General features: G+C 48.1%; 1 protein-coding gene across 1 annotated transcript; it reads left to right on the top strand.

Annotated features, from left to right (window-relative positions):
• The first annotated feature begins 11,776 nt into the window (after nt 1–11,776).
• On the top strand, nt 11,777–12,286 carry LOC136544695 (exocyst complex component EXO70B1-like). Its single transcript, XM_066536763.1, has one exon. The coding sequence runs from the start codon at nt 11,777–11,779 to the stop codon at nt 12,284–12,286; it is 510 nt and encodes a 169-aa protein (XP_066392860.1).
• The last annotated feature ends 6,615 nt before the right edge of the window (nt 12,287–18,901 follow it).

The following is an 18,901-nucleotide window of genomic DNA, read 5'->3' as shown; positions in this document are numbered from 1 at the left end:
TTACCAACATTTCACACATGACTAAAGAACACCAGAAAACCTAGTGTCCATAACCAAATAAATTCTTTTAATGCATTTCTTAATTTATTTTAGATAATAAGGTGACTTAATGAACATATACCAAAAGTGCACAATAACTTCTACAAAAATTACAGTGGCTCACATATCCTCTCAATAGTCTACTGTACAAATTTCACTCCATTTGGATATGTATAGCAACCTCTATGAAAAAGACAAGTTGCTAAAGCAAGAATTCATGTGAGAGCAAGATAAACCAATAACTCACTCATACTTCATCCAATACTCATGAAATTTTTACCACACATCAATTATCACATGAGTAGCATGCCACAAAAATTTCACTTCATTTGGAGCCCTAGATCTACAGTTATGAAAAATAACAAATTCAACTAGCATTACAACCTTACTGCACAAATCTATTTTTACCGCAAAATATTTAAACTAAAACATGCCATATTATAGATCCACTGCATAGACAATTTCATAAGGATTCCAAAAAGTCCTCATTTACTATTTTACGAATTTTCTACAATTTACTATGAATTTCCAAAGTTCCGGCAAAATAACTACAAACCAGTCCTTACGACACTATTCACCTGAGTCACTGACTTCGCAGTTAGAACCCTGACTTTCGTCGAATTGTCGCGCGAGGTCCCTGGCGCGAATTTGGAGCAGAGGATCGCCGGGGATCGCTGCTCCGGCCGGAGGAGGCCATGCCGTCGGTGGCTGAGGGGCGGGGGAGCACCGGTGGGTCCACGCGCACCCGTGGGTAGTCTCGGTTCGCACCGTGGTGGCCCGACACGGCCTAGCCGCGCGCGTGCGCGGCGCACAAGGGCGCAGCTCCGGCGGCGACGACGGAGGAGCTGGCCGGCGTTGGCTGGTAGCGGCGTGGAGCACCAGCGAGAGCGTACGCACAACAAGGAGCCCACAGCTCGGCTTGCGGTGGCCCAAGGACGGCTGGCCACGCGCGGGCGCCGGCTGCGGCGGCGGCGGCCGGAACTTCCACGGCCACGGTGGCGGTCTGCGACGGCGAGCACGAGCACGACGTGAAGGAAATGGCGGCGAAGCTGAGGGCGGTGCTCGTGGGGAGTGAGGAGACTGGGAGCGGCGAGAACAGCTGCGGCGGCCGGAGCTTCGCGACGACGTCCATGGCGGCTCCGTTTTCCGCAGCTCAGAGCTAGGGCGAGGCGAGGGACTGGCAAAGGAAGTGAGGGAGGAAGCAGAGAAGCTCAGGCGCCCGCTCTGGAGGTGGTCGGGGCGCGGAGACACGCGTCCAGCGAGATGGGGGCGCAGCTCGCGCATGGCCGCCACGCACAGGGCGCGTGTCGTTCGTTGGGGCGTTTTCGCGAACAGTTGGCGGGCGACGACAGGATCAGCGTGGGACGCGATTTTGGGCTATTTCCAGGCCGAATCAGGACCTGGGCCGAATACGAAGATCGAAGCCCGCACGAAGCTCTACGTTTTTCATTAAGGGGGTTCAGCCATTAGCAAAACATATTAGAAGATAAATGTATGTCAAAACAGCAGTGTCAACACCTTGACGGTAGTCACGGAAACTCGCTTTCGGTGGTCAAAACTTCTTCAAACTGAATCCAACTTTTTGTATGCTCTTCACCAAGGTGTAAACTCCAACTTTTATTTTGGGGTCAAGTCAAGTTACTTAGCGAAATTTGGAGAACGCGAGACGTCAATGCCGATGTCGATGAATTTCAGACTTAGAATATTTCTAAGTGCTGAAATCAGCAGCAAATTTGATCTTGTGACCTCGATTTGACTTACTTCCAAGATGATCTAGCTCTTAGTCCAAAAACAAAGTTTGTTCTACATGATATGGACTACAACTTTCATTTAAGGTCCAACCTCAAAACTGGTATGGAACCTACTGTTCTACTTTGACCAAAGTAGGATCACGATGAAGCTTAAATTATCCTTTTTGATCCATTGGAGCGTTTTCGTGGCATTTGCCCAACATGAACCTTTCATGACTTTTGTTGTAGAGTTCATCTAGAGTCATTTGGGCATGGTTGCAAGATTTGGTTGATGATCGAGAATTCCCTTCACTTTATAAAATAATTCAAGCAACGACATAACTCGTCATTTCATGTGACTTCTTGATTCCAAACTTCACGAAACTTTTCCATAGATCAATATAGATGGTTATTGATGTGAGACACACGAAGATATTCCAATAACACCACCCAAGCATATATCTTGAAAAAGGGGTCTATAGGCGAGCAAAGGTGCAATATCCAAGTTTAGGTTGGGGCTCGTTTCTATAGGTTTGACCTTGACATCTTCATCATCACTTAATATACCCTGTTTTAGCTCAAACCCATTGCTTAACTGGTGGCAAACACCTGGGGTGTTACAGCCCTCCCCCCTTAAAAGAATCGCGTCCCGAGATTCAGTACGAAAGACTTTTGTGGAAGAGAGAGATGCTACTAGTTTCTAATATCAGCCAGAGCTTTAGGCTACATAGCTTCAAGCATAAGAGAGGCTAATTTGGTCAAGACACTTTCTGATACTTGTCCTTTGTAGTAAGTTTTGTCTAAAGAATTTCCTTCTTCGGCCTTCATGAAGTATTGTTACTTTGGGAGGAATCCAAGATAGCAATGTCCTACGTACTTCGTCCTCGATGTACGAAGAGCGATACAAATGTAGACTAAATATTTGCAGCATCTACTTCCCAAGTGGATATAGCACAGACCATATGGACTTTGCACTAGACCGTAGTCGGTTGACGGATATTCCTTGCAACGGTGCTATATTTGCTCCCAAGGTTTGAAAAGCAGTTCTCTATTAAAGTGGCTTGAGCACAACTTCTCGTAAAGGATGTGATCATAAATGGGTAAACGTCCTTTGAGGGTATGAGAAGCTAGTTAACCAATATCCAAACTGGTTGTAGCGGTGCAATCACTTAGATGTCAACTGATGGAAAGCTACATAATGTTCCATGTGCGCAGTGCTCTTTCTTTGATAACAATATTGTATGGTCTGAGTCTGCTGAGTGAGTGGTAAACATAGTAGCTGACTCTGTCGGCTCAACGTTCTCGATGATCATTCCTTAGGGAGCCTTGGGATCCAAGTTGCAACAGTGATCTGGGTTGAATCTGATGCAACCTCTTGGGTAAAAACACATATAAGGTACCAAAGGCATGTCAGCATTGGAGAACCATTGACGTAGAAGGATGTTAGCGAGGCTTGGAGGGCAATACAAGTTGCAAGTAATCACAAAACTAGGGACTAGTTCACTACCAAGCAGGTTGAGTACAATTTGCCTTCGTGGTGCAGTTGCACAGCAAGTTGGGTTGACTTGCATCGTAGCAAAACCAGCTTTCTTGAACTATATTTGACCTCGAGGCTTCCATTCTTAGGCCAATCAATATCTCAAAAACCATAATCTGAAAATCTATGGTCTGACACCTTTCCAATTGCTTTCGAATTGCAAGGGCACAATTTTTACTTCTAGAACACTTTGACTGCTTACGCATTGCTGATCTAAGAGGGCAAAGCAAGGCACATAGGGGTGCAATTAGTCTTCTCAAGGGTATGGAGGGTTGTCTAATCAGCAATATACCTACAAGTTGTAATTTCTTGGCAGGAATGACAAACACAACTGTCTAATGCAAATGATGATCGCAGTCACAACGGAATTGCAGATTCTGTACCCTTTTGTTTTCTATTCATATCTCACAAACTACTACTCCAATATGCACAAATTTTTGTGGACATGTAGATCCATGGGTCTTCTAACTACTCACCAAAATTCAACTCAAATGGACACCGTTTGACCATCCAAACAATTCATCTACCAAAACTGCTGTGTTCGAAAATGGCAGCAAACCAAGCCGACAAGATATCTCTCTAATCCGATATTTTACTCAACCAATACTCAAACTAACTTAAGACATTGAAGGGTCCTAAGCAATGAATGAGATCACCAAGTTTGGGGTCAATCCAACTTCGTTTGAGTCACTAATTGTTGGCTTGAAGATGTTCGGTTCTGTACCTTAAAATGTAGACAGATTTCTCGTTCTTCTCTTTCTTTGCTTCATACGTTGTGGTGTGTGTTCTATACTCTCGATCCCTTTGGATAGCAGCAACAGCCTTTCCCTAGCTGAGGATGGAGGCTAGAGTTTTCCTCACATGCTTCTTATGTAACAATTTCCGCCGTTGATCTAGATACCAACTTGACTATGCACAAGCATTGGACTTGTGGGCTGTTTTTACAGGGCACAAAACATTATTCCACATGTAGGGCATTTCTACATTGACAAGGAACCATTCCTATATATCCTTCGGCACTTCATCCAATAGAGTCTGGACACATGTGTTAGTGGCACCTAGGGCACAAAGATGCTGACTAAAAACTAGGGACGTGCTTTCGCTAGCTCCTACCTAGCCGATACAACGTCTTGTACTATATACATGACTGGCCAAGATGGAATTGACTTGATAGCACATTTGGAGAAGAAGTAGCACTTGCATTGTGGGGCCAGGTTTGCTGTTTCCTTGATCAACACTGTTCTGTGAGATCTGGCCTTCATAGTTACCAAATAGTCGTTACCTAACTGAAGACTAACTTTCCTACTGGTAACAAATCAGTTGTCCCTCAGCACTAAAAAAAAGTTCTAAATATTCACTCTTGATAATAAAAATTGTGGTCGAAGCCTATAAATGGTCGCCATTGAAGTCTGCAGAAACGGGTCACACCAAAGGAGGTCGATTCGTCTACGTCATCCTTATGCACCTAAAGATTGAGAACTTGGACATGAATCTCACATATACCAGGTGACCTATTACAGCACATAATCTCCTGGTCCATTTATCATCCAACTGATAACTTGTTCAACCTTAAGTGTTGTGCACCTTTCTGATCCAATGAAAATGACATAAGTTGCTCACTAGATGATCGACATCATTATAGGGACAGTCACGTCGAGTAGAGTCACTTGTCTACCCTCTTGCAGTCTATTTAGGTTCCTATTAGTGACCTACTCTTCAAAGGTTAACCATTGGACGACTTCACAAGGGAGTCCTATTGCATCTAGTTCGACATATATATCTCTTGACATGATAAGGAGAGATAACCAAGGAAGAGCTCAAGTGAGAATAACATATCGGTGTAGTTCTGCAATGGATCATGACTAGAAACCTTGATACCAGCGTGTACCGAGCAGCACAGCCTTGTGTGTGCACCCACAGGAGGCTCTCGGTTTCGTCGCGGCACCATAGATCGCTAATCGTGGCACCATTACTGAACATACAACCCATAAGAAATCTCACATGGCATAAATTGGGTTACATAGGAGCAAGCACTATGCGAAGGAAGGATAGCAAACAAGGATAGTCACAAGGTTAGGAATCAGCAAGGAGGCGATCTGAAGATCAAAACACAGCGCAAGAGAACATAGCTTAATTGCCAAAGACAACTAAGTATGAGATTCTTGATTAAATTCCACGCACGCCTCGCGTCTAGCAAGGTGATTACCAGATGAAAGATTATCAGAAGATCCGGTCATGTTGAGCAACAACATGAGACCAAGACTGATAGACATCTCGAGATGTGGGAAGGTTGGAGACAAGATAAATAAGATTCAAGGGACAGAGCCAAGGCACTGACTAAGGATTCAGTTGATAAGGCAACGACATGATCTGTGAGGAAAAGGTTCCAAAGCAGGGTAGATAGCGATTAGCATTGCACCAGCTCATCAGTAGAAGAAGGAGCAATGAGATCTAACAAGGATTTTTGAGCAAGGTCCTCCCACACAGGAGTGGGACAACCATGAAACATGCGAGCAAAGAAGGGGGGCTAAGCTTGGGTCAAAAATCAAGCAAAGGCATGGATAAAAGTCTTCATAGCACAACGTTCAATGGCTAGCAACCACGTGTGCAGGCTTAGGCTCCTAAGAGAGAACTTAATTGAAAATGACAACCATGAGATTACCAAAACTTGGACGTGGTTCTAGGATAGAGCTCTTCAACACTCGTATGCTTACCGAGGACAAAAGGGGTGATAACTATGGCACTAATTAGTTAACAAGCATACATACCCACCACTTGGCTAAACTAGAGGACATTATAGGTTAAGCATGTAACCACAATTATTTCTAGCAAGGCTAAGCACACACTTTTCTCAAGCACTTCATATTCAAGCAACATGGAACAAGGCATTCTTGTTTAACTCCACACAAGGAAGATAGTGCAATACATCGACCACAAGTTACTTTGTACTTAGAACAAAGGAAGGGAAGCATATTGATGCACAAGCACAATCATGATGCATGCTCGTCCTATTCGTCCTCACGAAATTGCCAGCCTAAGGTGGCAATCACGTTCTATGTCGGTGGCATAACACGTACTCTCTCGATATATAGCTAGTCATCAGCTACATTCAATCTACGCATTCGTGGTTAGCGTACCTGTAGGCAAATTCATTGCAGCCCATTCCCATAAGAGATAAATAAGCACATAATGAAAGCAGTAAACTAAGATACTTTCCATATATACATCCCCAGATATATATACTTCGGTATCCATAGCAACCCGGTAGATATACCCACAATTAAGTACCTTCATATATATATGTGTGTAACATGTAAATATTCCAGTAACCACAGCTAACTCTCCCCTAGACCGACAGTTGGACGGTCATACTCTCACAACTCACACTTACCTGGGCGTAGAGGCAATTGATCCATACAGTACCATTCAAGCGAATGGCATCCATACAATAGCACGTCGTATGGATGACGAAAGTAAAATTTTCAATAAAGTACATCCCCCAAAGTTAGTACTTAGATAGCCACCTAATAGTCCTTAACTGGGCATAAAGGAAGATGTCGCTAGCATAGTTTTGCAAATAAGTTTTGACAAATTTGCTTGTAGCAAAAGTTTTAGTTAAGATAGACCTTTTAAAACCAAAACTTAGCTTTTAAAACTATGTACCTGACAGTATTATGCTTAATCTTGCTCTGATACCAGCTGTGACAGAACCGCCCAATTTATACAAGATCAAGTGCGGTTGTCCCCGCTAACACGTTAACACACCCATACTTTCACTCATATAAACCCGGTAGTCCGCCGAGTGTCCCGAAAGACCTCGGTAAATCAACATCACAACCAAGATTGCGTGATTAAGCAAATACACATCACATACATCGGGTTGCAGCGGAAATAATATTACAAAGGGGTTAACAAATAATAGTACAAGTTCAGGTTTCAAAACCACTTAGTGAAAACAACATAGCTTTCAAATGATTACATTAATATAAGTTCCAAATATATTGCTAGCATAGTGACATCATCCGACAAAAGCATATAGATGAGAAGTAAGTATAGAATCACCGAGCCCACCGGTGGTTAGCCACCATCATCAACAGGTCGAGAACATCACCTGCAACAAGGTGGGATAAACCCTGAGTACTCGAATGTACTCAGCCAGACTTACCCGTCGTAAACCAGAAATAAAGTGACACCAAGGGTTATGCAAGGCTTTCTTTAGTGGGCTAGCTGACTTATTTGTGAAAAGCATAAGCTATCATGAAGAAACCATTTTAAGTACTTTGCATCATCTTTATTATGGCCTATCCATCTAGGTAAGCACCTATACTATAGCAATCACTTGATTAACCAATAACATCCAGTTATCAATTTAGATTTAGCATATCCCATATCATCCAGATAACCATCATTGTTCCATAATAATTACTACGATGCAGTAACTCGAGTCAAGTGCTCACTATCCAGGAGCGATGGCGATTCGAATCGATTCCTAACCAGCTGGTGATTTATTTCTTACACAAACCTCACTCACCCGCTAAAGTGAGATATTGATCACCGAGTCAACTTTCTAGGAATCTCGAGTTTGCCAGGAACCACATGTACCCGGGGGCCGACCGACTGCACTTTGGTCTTATCATCTCGCCCCCGTGTCCTACCACACCTGCTCCGGCACAGTGCGCTGCGGGCAATCTACTCGGCCCGAAAAATCTCCCAGCTTCGCGGTCGGAAGGTACTTTATCCGGCCAGCTAAATGTAAGGCATGCGTTCAACATGACTCGAGGCCCAACAACGGTCGGTCCTTAATCGACACAGATGGAAACTAACAGCACCCCAGAACCCTGTCTGGTTGCCTCCAACTTTTTCCGTCCGGTCTCCAATTATCCATCATATGGTTAATTCCAGGATATCATTCTTTCCATAGCTAAATTCTTCCAGTAACCACCTATAATGTTGGTGACCGGATATCACCGATCGCTACCGGTCTAAGCAAGGCTAAGCAGTTATTCGATCCTGACCTAACAGGGAAAAAAGGTAATAAGGTAGGCAAGGATAGTAATAAATGCATCAACGGTTTCAATCAACTCCTACAACTTAATGCAACAATATATAACTTATATATAGAAAGAATTGCTTTTATAAATTAGGAGACTTATAATGCTCCGAGGCTTGCCTGGGATCCGACACAAGTCAGTTCAGTTAACTTGCACCATCCTGGTGACATCTCCGGTTCTAGCATTCGCTTAGTCCTTCCATCTTCGGGATAGATCCATCAAACACTGTCTTCGGGTTTGGCTCCAACATCACGTCCTTCATGTGGTTCATCTAGCGTACCTAGATGAGATGCAATATGCAAGTGCATAAATATGAAGAATAGTACCATGAGACACATCACAAAATAGCAAGCAAGACAAACATAGTTTACACTAACACACTTAAGTACTTTGCGATGCTTAACTTAAACATCACACAATCAATCATGCTAAGATGGCAAACGGAGACAACAACACCTAAGTATGACACAAGTTTCCTAAGATCTCAGGTGCTCTAACTCAGTCATTATTCAAGGCATAAGTCACACTTAACAATATACAAGCAAACACTATAATTGGAATCTGTCAATTTCTGGACATGCAAACAACAGCTACAAGATTTAGCTATAACTAGAGTTACACAAATCCAAATGACTTGCAAGAAGACATTATGGAAAGCTTATGAAATTTTCTACAATTCATATTTAATCATCTTAGCATGATTCCCAAGTTAACTAAGTCAAATATATCTATTTACAGAAACTGGTCTACAATTGACAGAAAGCAGCCATTTCTGAAACCCAACTTTAAACAGCTGTAACTCTTAAACTACTTGGCCAAATGACACCAAATTTTAATAGAAGCTAGATACATGAATTATCTACAACTTTTGTATAAACAAGTTTCACAACAAAGCACATTATCATGAAGAACTTTGCTAAGTTCCCAGATCTATCCATAAACCACATCGGCAAGAAAATAATTATTAACTTATGTTGCAAATACATAATTGGGCAAAACCAACTTTACCAACATTTCACACATGACTAAAGAACACCAGAAAACCTAGTGTCCATGACCAAATAAATTCTTTTAATGCATTTCTTAATTTATTTTAGATAATAAGGTGACTTAATGAACATATACCAAAATTGCACAATAACTTCTACAAAAATTACAGTGGCTCACATATCCTCTCAATAGTCTACTGTACAAATTTCACTCCATTTGGATATGTATAGCAACCTCTATGAAAAAGACAAGTTGCTAAAGCAAGAATTCATGTGAGAGCAAGATAAACCAATAACTCACTCATACTTCATCCAATACTCATGAAATTTTTACCACACATCAACTATCACATGAGTAGCATGCCACAAAAATTTCACTTCATTTGGAGCCCTAGATCTACAGTTATGAAAAATAACAAATTCAACTAGCATTACAACCTTACTGCATAAATCTATTTTTACCGCAAAATATTTAAACTAAAACATGCCATATTATAGATCCACTGCATAGACAATTTCATAAGGATTCCAAAAAGTCCTCATTTACTATTTTACGAATTTTCTACAATTTACTATGAATTTCCAAAGTTCCGGCAAAATAATTACAAACCAGTCCTTACGACACTATTCACCTGAGTCACTGACTTCGCAGTTAGAACCCTGACTTTCGTCGAATTGTCGCACGAGGTCCCTGGCGCGAATTTGGAGCAGAGGATCGCCGGGGATCGCTGCTCCGGCCGGAGGAGGCCATGCCGTCGGCGGCTGAGGGGCGGGGGAGCACCGGTGGGTCCACGCGCACCCGTGGGTAGTCTCGGTTCGCACCGTGGTGGCCCGACACGGCCTAGCCGCGCGCGTGCGCGGCGCACAAGGGCGCAGCTCCGGCGGCGACGACGGAGGAGCTGGCCGGCGTTGGCTGGTAGCGGCGTGGAGCACCAGCGAGAGCGTACGCACAACAAGGAGCCCACAGCTCGGCTTGCGGTGGCCCAAGGACGGCTGGCCACGCGCGGGCGCCGGCTGCGGCGGCGGCGGCCGGAACTTCCACGGCCACGGTGGCGGTCTGCGACGGCGAGCACGAGCACGACGTGAAGGAAATGGCGGCGAAGCTGAGGGCGGTGCTCGTGGGGAGTGAGGAGACTGGGAGCGGCGAGAACAGCTGCGGCGGCCGGAGCTTCGCGACGACGTCCATGGCGGCTCCGTTTTCCGCAGCTCAGAGCTAGGGCGAGGCGAGGGACTGGCAAAGGAAGTGAGGGAGGAAGCAGAGAAGCTCAGGCGCCCGCTCTGGAGGTGGTCGGGGCGCGGAGACACGCGTCCAGCGAGATGGGGGCGCAGCTCGCGCATGGCCGCCACGCACAGGGCGCGTGTCGTTCGTTGGGGCGTTTTCGCGAACAGTTGGCGGGCGACGACAGGATCAGCGTGGGACGCGATTTTGGGCTATTTCCAGGCCGAATCAGGACCTGGGCCGAATACGAAGATCGAAGCCCGCACGAAGCTCTACGTTTTTCATTAAGGGGGTTCAGCCATTAGCAAAACATATTAGAAGATAAATGTATGTCAAAACAGCAGTGTCAACACCTTGACGGTAGTCACGGAAACTCGCTTTCGGTGGTCAAAACTTCTTCAAACTGAATCCAACTTTTTGTATGCTCTTCACCAAGGTGTAAACTCCAACTTTTATTTTGGGGTCAAGTCAAGTTACTTAGCGAAATTTGGAGAACGCGAGACGTCAATGCCGATGTCGATGAATTTCAGACTTAGAATATTTCTAAGTGCTGAAATCAGCAGCAAATTTGATCTTGTGACCTCGATTTGACTTACTTCCAAGATGATCTAGCTCTTAGTCCAAAAACAAAGTTTGTTCTACATGATATGGACTACAACTTTCATTTAAGGTCCAACCTCAAAACTGGTATGGAACCTACTGTTCTACTTTGACCAAAGTAGGATCACGATGAAGCTTAAATTATCCTTTTTGATCCATTGGAGCGTTTTCGTGGCATTTGCCCAACATGAACCTTTCATGACTTTTGTTGTAGAGTTCATCTAGAGTCATTTGGGCATGGTTGCAAGATTTGGTTGATGATCGAGAATTCCCTTCACTTTATAAAATAATTCAAGCAACGACATAACTCGTCATTTCATGTGACTTCTTGATTCCAAACTTCACGAAACTTTTCCATAGATCAATATAGATGGTTATTGATGTGAGACACACGAAGATATTCCAATAACACCACCCAAGCATATATCTTGAAAAAGGGGTCTATAGGCGAGCAAAGGTGCAATATCCAAGTTTAGGTTGGGGCTCGTTTCTATAGGTTTGACCTTGACATCTTCATCATCACTTAATATACCCTGTTTTAGCTCAAACCCATTGCTTAACTGGTGGCAAACACCTGGGGTGTTACAGGGGACAGGGGCGGGAACGACCAGATGCGGTTCGACGGCGCCGCTGACCGCGCCGAGACGGAGCGGTTCCTCCGGGCGGTGGACGACCTCCGCCACCTGGCGCCGTCGTCCTCCGTCTGTAGGCGTAGCAGCTACCGCTCCCTGCAGAGCATTCGCGAGATCAACCTCTTCCCCACGGACGCAATCGCCGACCTCCACGCCATCGCCTCCCGCATGGCCGCCGCGGGCTACGGCCGCGAGTGCGTCCAGGTGTATGCCTCCGTCCGCAAGCCGACCGTCGACTTCGCCCTACGCCGGCTCGGCGTCGAGAAGCTCAGCATTGGCGACGTCCAACGGCTCGATTGGGACGCCCTCGAGGCTAAGATCCACCGCTGGATCCGCACGGCTCGCGCCGCCGTCCGGGGCATCTTCGCCAGCGAGTGCCGCCTCTGCTTCCACATCTTCCACGACCTCCCGCTGTGCACTTCCACCGCCACCGCCACTGTTGCGGACGACGCGCCCTTCGCTGAGGCCATCAAGGGTGCGGCGCTGTAGCTCTTCGGCTTCGCTGAGGCCATCAGCATCGGGCGCCGCTACCCGGACGAGGACGAGGTCGGCGAGCTCGAGGCGCAGGGTCGGGTTGGAGGGAGAGGGGAGCGCGACAAGGAGCACTTCGGCGGCTACGGCGGGGTCACCCAGTACGTGGTCCAGGATGAGGGTCGCCTTCGCCGTCGGCCATGGTCGGAAGCGAGGAAGGGTAGAAGAAATACATGGGTAAAAATGTCATTTTTCGTGGTCGGTCTATGCTAAAATGATAAAAATATATCAAATATTCTCTCTCGATGGTAAATATCTAGAAACAATTTTAAAACTGCATCTGGACATGTAACATCAGTTACGATGCTAAAAAGTCAAATATGCCGAATCCTATAGCGCGACGCCGTGACTGGCAAGTTCTCCTGCAAGAGCAGGACGACGTGCAAGTTCTGCTGGCGGCGCGGCCAATGCGGTGTCCTGCGGGCCGCCCATACGCCCAGACGAGGAGCTTCGAGGTTTAGTGTTGGGCTTCGTTGGGCTGGAGAAACAAACACTTGTCATTGGGCTGTATTGACGGACCACCTCAGATATACTAACTTGGCTAACGGGCTAAATTTTTCTGTGATATCAGATTTCATTTCAACCTCTACGTAGTTTGGGCTGTCGGCACGTTCGTTTGGCTGGTTCGTTTCGTTACTGGTTCGTGAAGAAGTAGTGCTGACTGGTTTGTGTGAGAGAAAAATATTGTTCCGACTAAAAATTTACGATCGTTTACGACAAGCCACAGCCAAACGAACAGGCTGACCCTATTTGAATCATCTCAAAAAAAATGGTGACACAAATGAGGATAAGATTGTCTTCAACAAGGAACTTATATGGGCACCTAAACCCAAAATGGATAGCAAGAGATCCAAAATCAACATCCAACAAAGTACCTATACAGGAGACCTATTTTGGGTTGCCTACTTGTCTGAGAGGCACAACCCAAATATGGGTATCCTCTCTCCTAGAAACCCATTTACAGAAAGGATTCTCTTTTGGGTCTTGTTGTTGAAGAAGATGCTGAATAGGTATTGAACCTTTTGCCTGTAGCGCTACCCAAAGGACGAATGAATCTTGCATTTTGGGTGTTGTTGTTGGAGATAGCCTAAGATCCAAACATTTGGATTATCTATCTACTCCAAACCTATTATTTGAAGTTTTTCAATATGCAAAGATAATAATAGTCCCTATAAGAATAAGATCCAAACACTACTCATTTTTTTATCTAGAATTTAGATTCTCTATTCAACATCTAGAATCCAGGTTTTCACTATAAGAATGAAATCCAAACAGACTCTTAGATTAAATGTTATAGATAGCGAGAGTATCTACTAGCAAATACACACAAAAAGGAGATCATATAAGATTAAAATAATTGCAATCTAGGCACCATAAGATTGAGCAAACGAGCCAAACTTTAGTGTTAAATCAGATGATAGATGTCGGCAAAGTCAAATGAACTTCTACATAGTTTGGGCGTTGTCGGTGTTTCGGACCGGGGGGTCCTCAACCGACTAGTGAATTTGTTCTGCGTGCTCCCGGTTCCGGATGGTGATGCAAAGAGACACAAGGTTTATACTGGTTCGGGCAATCGGTGCCCTATGTCCAGTCTGAGAGATCGAACTTATATTCCTTACAACGAAGTGCTCGTAGTAGGGGGTTACAAGCTAAGGGAGAGAAGGAACTAGTCCTAGGTCTCGGCAGGGTGTAGTGCGGGCTGTCTGAGACGTTGCTCTCAAGCGGCCGGAATATGCGTGCGTGTGTTACCCGAGTCCTCCGTCTCCCCCTAAAACGGCCCAAGTCCTCTCCTTTTATAGCCTTAAGAGAGGACTAGGACGGTACATGTGCTAACTATACGGCGTCGTGGGAACAGAGGCGGCGTGTCCGGGCCCTGTAGCCTGTTCCTATGGCGGTGTGGTCGTCGGAGTGGTCCGTCCTTGGAGCTTTGGAGCGGCGCGGTCATCCTATCAGGCTCTGTGCGTCGCGGGAACCCCAAGACTGCCTCGGAGTGGGTGCGGTGGTGCACGTGCAAGCCACTGTGGGCGGACTGTGTGCGAAGTCAAGGCTTGGTCGGCACCGAGGCTACGCCGCGGTGGAGGGGTCTCGGCAGGCACGATCCCCGAGATCGCCGAGACCTTGGTGTACAGTGCCGAGGCCTCGAGTGGGCGGCTGATCATGGGTACAGTGTTAGGACACAGCGGCTGGTAATCCCCGCCGTACCCTGTCCCAGCCGGTATGGCGCCAATCGTGGACATAGCGTTAGGACATAGTGGCCGGTAATCCCCGCCGTGCCCTGTCCCGGTCGGTATGGCGCTGATGCGACCTCGGGTCGCGTCGGCCATTCTGTGGTGTTGAACCACCGTCCGGCTGAGATTGCGGGAGTGGTTAAAGTATTAATGAGATGTGACGTGCTGTCGGGAGGTTTGACCGAGGCGGGGGGCGACGGGCTGCGGACGAGCCGGCCTAGAGCGACACGGAGAATGAGGCCTCGCGCAAGACGGAGATCAGACTCCTTTCTGAGGCCTCGCGCGAGAGGCCTCGCACGATACGGAGAATGCACCTCCTGCCGAGGCCTTCTGTGGAGAGCCTCGGGCGAGGCGGAGACGGCGCTTCCTGCCGAGGCCTTCCCTGGGGAGCCTCGGGCGAGATGGAGACGGCGCCCCCTGTCGAGGCCTTCCCTGGGGAGCCTCGCGCGAGACGGAGTTTGTTCCAGGATGCCGAGACCTCCTGCTCGAGGCTCGAGGCGAGGTGGAGGAGGGCCTAGTGGGCTCGATCGTGGCAAGTGAGGGGCCCACGACTTACCTTCTTGCTTTATTTATTTTTTAGATGGGATTTTAGCGACCTGTTTGATGTTTGCTTGGGGTACCGTGTTCTAAGGTACCCGACAGTAGCCCCTGAGCCTCGGGGGGAGTGTGTGCACTCTCCCTGAGGGTTTGTCAAGGCTGGGTTTGTGCCTGCTCCATAGGACTTGGTTTGTTTTTTGAGACTTTTCCCTGTGTGCCATTATAAAAGATCGTAATCCCCTATGTGTCCCTGAAAAAATTCAGCGGTCTTCAGCGCCACTACTTCAACTTTTTCGTGTCATCCATGCCACTTCCGTCAGTTTAGGCTCAAACGCCGTTAAACTGCAGGTGTGAAAAGACGAAAATGCCCTTAAGTTCAAATATGTTATTAATTTTTTTTGAGCATCTTAATGACTTCAAATGAAAAAACTCAAAACTAGAAAGTTGTAGATCTCGTCGAGATCTATAATTTTCATATAAATTTTTTTTTCATTTAATTTCGTAAAAAAAAATATAATTTGATATGATTAATATATCTTAGAAAAATTATATTATTTTTTTGCGAAATTAAATGAAAAAAAAATTTATATGAAAATTATAGATCTCGACGAGATCTACAACTTTCTAGTTTTGAGTTTTTTCATTTGAAGTCATTAAGATGCTCAAAAAAAATTAATAACATATTTGAACTTAAGGGCATTTTCGTCTTTTCACACCTGCACTTTAACGGCGTTAGAGCCCAAACTGACGGAAGTGGCATGGATGACACGAAAAAGTTGGAGTAGTGGCGCTGAAGACCGCTGAATTTTTTCAGGGGCACACAAGGGATTACGATCTTTTATAATGGCACACAGGGAAAAGTCTCTTGTTTTTTGAGGTTCCGGTGGGTGCGCGCGAGCGCACCCGCCGGGTGTAGCCCCCGAGCCCCTGGAGGAGTGGAGTTACTCCTCCAGGGGCTTTCTTCATTCTTGCGTCTGAACGAGTGGTTCTTTTTGCATTTGCCGAGCCCCCAAGCGCAAGTTCGGGTTGCGGGGGTCTCGACGAGGCTGCAGGAAAAAGCCCTCTAGCCTCCGCATGGAGCGAGAGGTTTGTCAGGGGGCCCCTGACTTTGGGTATGATCCTCACGCTTCCTTTTGCTCGGAAGGAGGGGTGGAATGTGCCAGGCTACCCTCGATGGGCACGAGCATGGACACTTCCTGGTGAGCTGTTAGCGGGTAGTCCGAGTGGAGGCCCGAGCCCCGTTCACTGGGGGTCGGCTAGTGGTCCAGAGACACACTCCAAGAGTACCAGGGGGTTTCTCTAGTGGGTGCCGAGGCCGTTTGCGGGCCTCGGTGGCTCGGTGCCTTCCTACGGTGGGATCCCATTCGGATACTTCCCCGCCGGTCTCGGACACGACTTAGGACGCCCCGAGCGACCGTTCGCTCGGGCCCGGGCCATTCGTAGGCTCACCCCGATGTCGTCCCTAACTCTGTTGCCCTAGGGCGGCTGTCGAAACCTTTTGGAGGCCTAGTCTTCGAACCCCTGGACCGTAACGGGCTCGGTGCCCTTTATCGTGTTTGTAGCGAAACCTCTAGCGCGGTTTTGGACTGTTTGTCTTTGTCTTGGGTGTTCTGGCCCTTTCTTTTCATTTGGACAGAGGGTTAGTTTGCCGAGCCCATTCTGGTCTCGGCAAGGTTGCAGGAAGAGCCCCTAGCCTCTGTGTGAGAGGGCCGTCGGGAGTTCTCCTGACTTTTTATATGCCCCTCGCGCGTGAGGGTTTGTTTGCCGAGGCCCTTTTGGGCGTGAGCCCGGATCGTGGGGTCTCAGCATATTTGCAGGAGGAGCCCCCAAGCCTCTACATAGGGCAGGAAGGCCGTCGGGGGTTCCCCTGACTTTTTATGCGACCCTCGCGCTTCCTTTTCGCTCGGAAGGAGGGGTGGAATGTGCCTCGCTACCCTCGATGGGCACGAGTGGTGGCACTTCCGGTGAGCTGTTATCGGGTAGTCCGAGTGGAGGCCCGAACCCCGTTCGTTAGGGGACAGCTAGCGGTCCAGAGACACACTCCAAGAGTACCAGAGGATTTCTCTAGTTGGTGCCGAGGCCATTCGTTGGGCCTCGGTGGCTCGGTGCCTCCCTACGGTGGGATCCCATTCGGATACTTTCCTGCGGTCTCGGACACGACTTTGGGCGTCCCAAGCATTTCGCTTGCTTAGGTCTCGGCCCCGTGTAGGCTCGCCCGTAGTCGCCCCTGACTCTGTTATCCTAGGGCGGCTGTCGAAACCCTTTGGGGTCCAGCCTTCGAACCCCTGGATCGTAATAGGCTCAGAGCCCAGTTCCTTCCTATGAAAGGAACAGGCCGCGGGAAATATCTTCCCTATCGGCTCGACCGCGGGTGGCACGCCTTTTGAGGTGGTTTCATGGGGAGGCAAAATGACACCTGCTACCATAGTGACCGAGCGCGACGTGATGGACGGGACGTAACTGTCCTCGCATTTAATGCGGGAGACGTGGGCGCGTGGGCCGCCGAAATCGGCTCGTGGTTAACCGCGCCGGACGGGGGGAAACCTCCCCGACTTCATTGCCCGTTCGTTTCGCCTCCTCCCTGCATAAATACCTGAAGAATCTCACACCTCCTCATATTACCTTGCCTGCATTAGCACCGCCTCCGTCGAGCCATCGCCAGAGCAGCGGGTGTTGGGAAGAAGAGGAGAGAAGAGCGAGCCTAGGGAGAAAGCGAGGAAAAAAACGAGAGCGTGGGAGGGAGAGAGCAAAAACTCACCGCCGCGCCTGATTCCTCCATCGCACCCATGGCTGGCAACGTTGTTGTTGTCAAGGCGGACCCTTGGGATCCGTCGGACGTCACCGAGGAGACGCTCCAGTCGCTTGTCGACGGTGGACTCCTCCGCCCGGTGACAGACCCTAGTAGGCCGGAGTGGATTGCTCCGTACGGCGAGCAGGAGCCGAGGCCCTACGACGGCTATGTCGTGAGCTTCGTCTCCTTCCACGAGCGTGGCCTCGGCGTCTCGGCGGACCGATTCATGTGGGCGCTCCCGCACTACTACGGTGTGGAGCTCCACAACTTTAATTCCAACTCCATCGCTCAGGCGGCTATCTTCGTTGCCATCTGCGAGGGGTATTTGGGGATCGCTCCCCATTGGGAGTTGTGGCTCCACCTATTCCGGGCGGGGCATACTACCAAGCCGACAGGTACGTCGGGTAAGAGGAAGGCGTCGAGGGCCGGAGGCTGCACTCTCCAAGTGTGTCAGGACCGCCTACACCTCTACATCCCGGCCCAACTCGCGTCCTCCAACTGCCGGTGGTACACGAGTTGGTTTTACCTCCGCAACGACGGCGGAGGACTTCCCCCCTACACCGGGCGGATTGTGGGGAGTTGCCCGGAGAAATGGAAGTGGGGCGTCCCGAAGGTCGACCAGCCCAAGCTGGAGCTGCTCCTAGAGGGGCTGGTGAGGCTGCGCAGCCGTGGCCTCACGGTCGCTGTGGTCTTGGCCGCCTTCCACCACCGGAGGGTGCTGCCGCTGATGGCTCGGCGGCGGCGGCTGTTCGAGATGAGGCCGGGTGACTCTGTTGAAGGCACCCGGATGTCTTCCTCCGCCCTCTCCGACGAGGAAATTCACCGTCGGGTGGGGGAGACGGTAGATGCAAAGTTGAGGGGTGGCAACCTGACCCCCATCACGATGCGACCGTCGTGGGGGTTCCTTTCACTGGTAAGTCGAGCGCCGCTGTGGACTCTGAGCCTCCTCAATCTCCCTTTATCCCTTGTTTCCTTATGCGCGCTTGTCGTTTCTTCAGGGGATGAGGGACGTGCGCT

The sequence above is a fragment of the Miscanthus floridulus genome, chromosome 3 (genome assembly GCF_019320115.1).
Source record: "Miscanthus floridulus cultivar M001 chromosome 3, ASM1932011v1, whole genome shotgun sequence".
In the NCBI taxonomy this organism is placed as follows: domain Eukaryota; kingdom Viridiplantae; phylum Streptophyta; class Magnoliopsida; order Poales; family Poaceae; genus Miscanthus; species Miscanthus floridulus.
Note: the sequence above shows the minus strand (reverse complement) of the source record. Positions and strands in the feature narration are given on the sequence as shown.

Excerpts from the sequence above, each read along its gene's own strand:
- LOC136544695 (XM_066536763.1), top strand. The coding sequence starts at position 11,777 with ATGCGGTTCGACGGCGCCGCTGACCGCGCCGAGACGGAGCGGTTCCTC.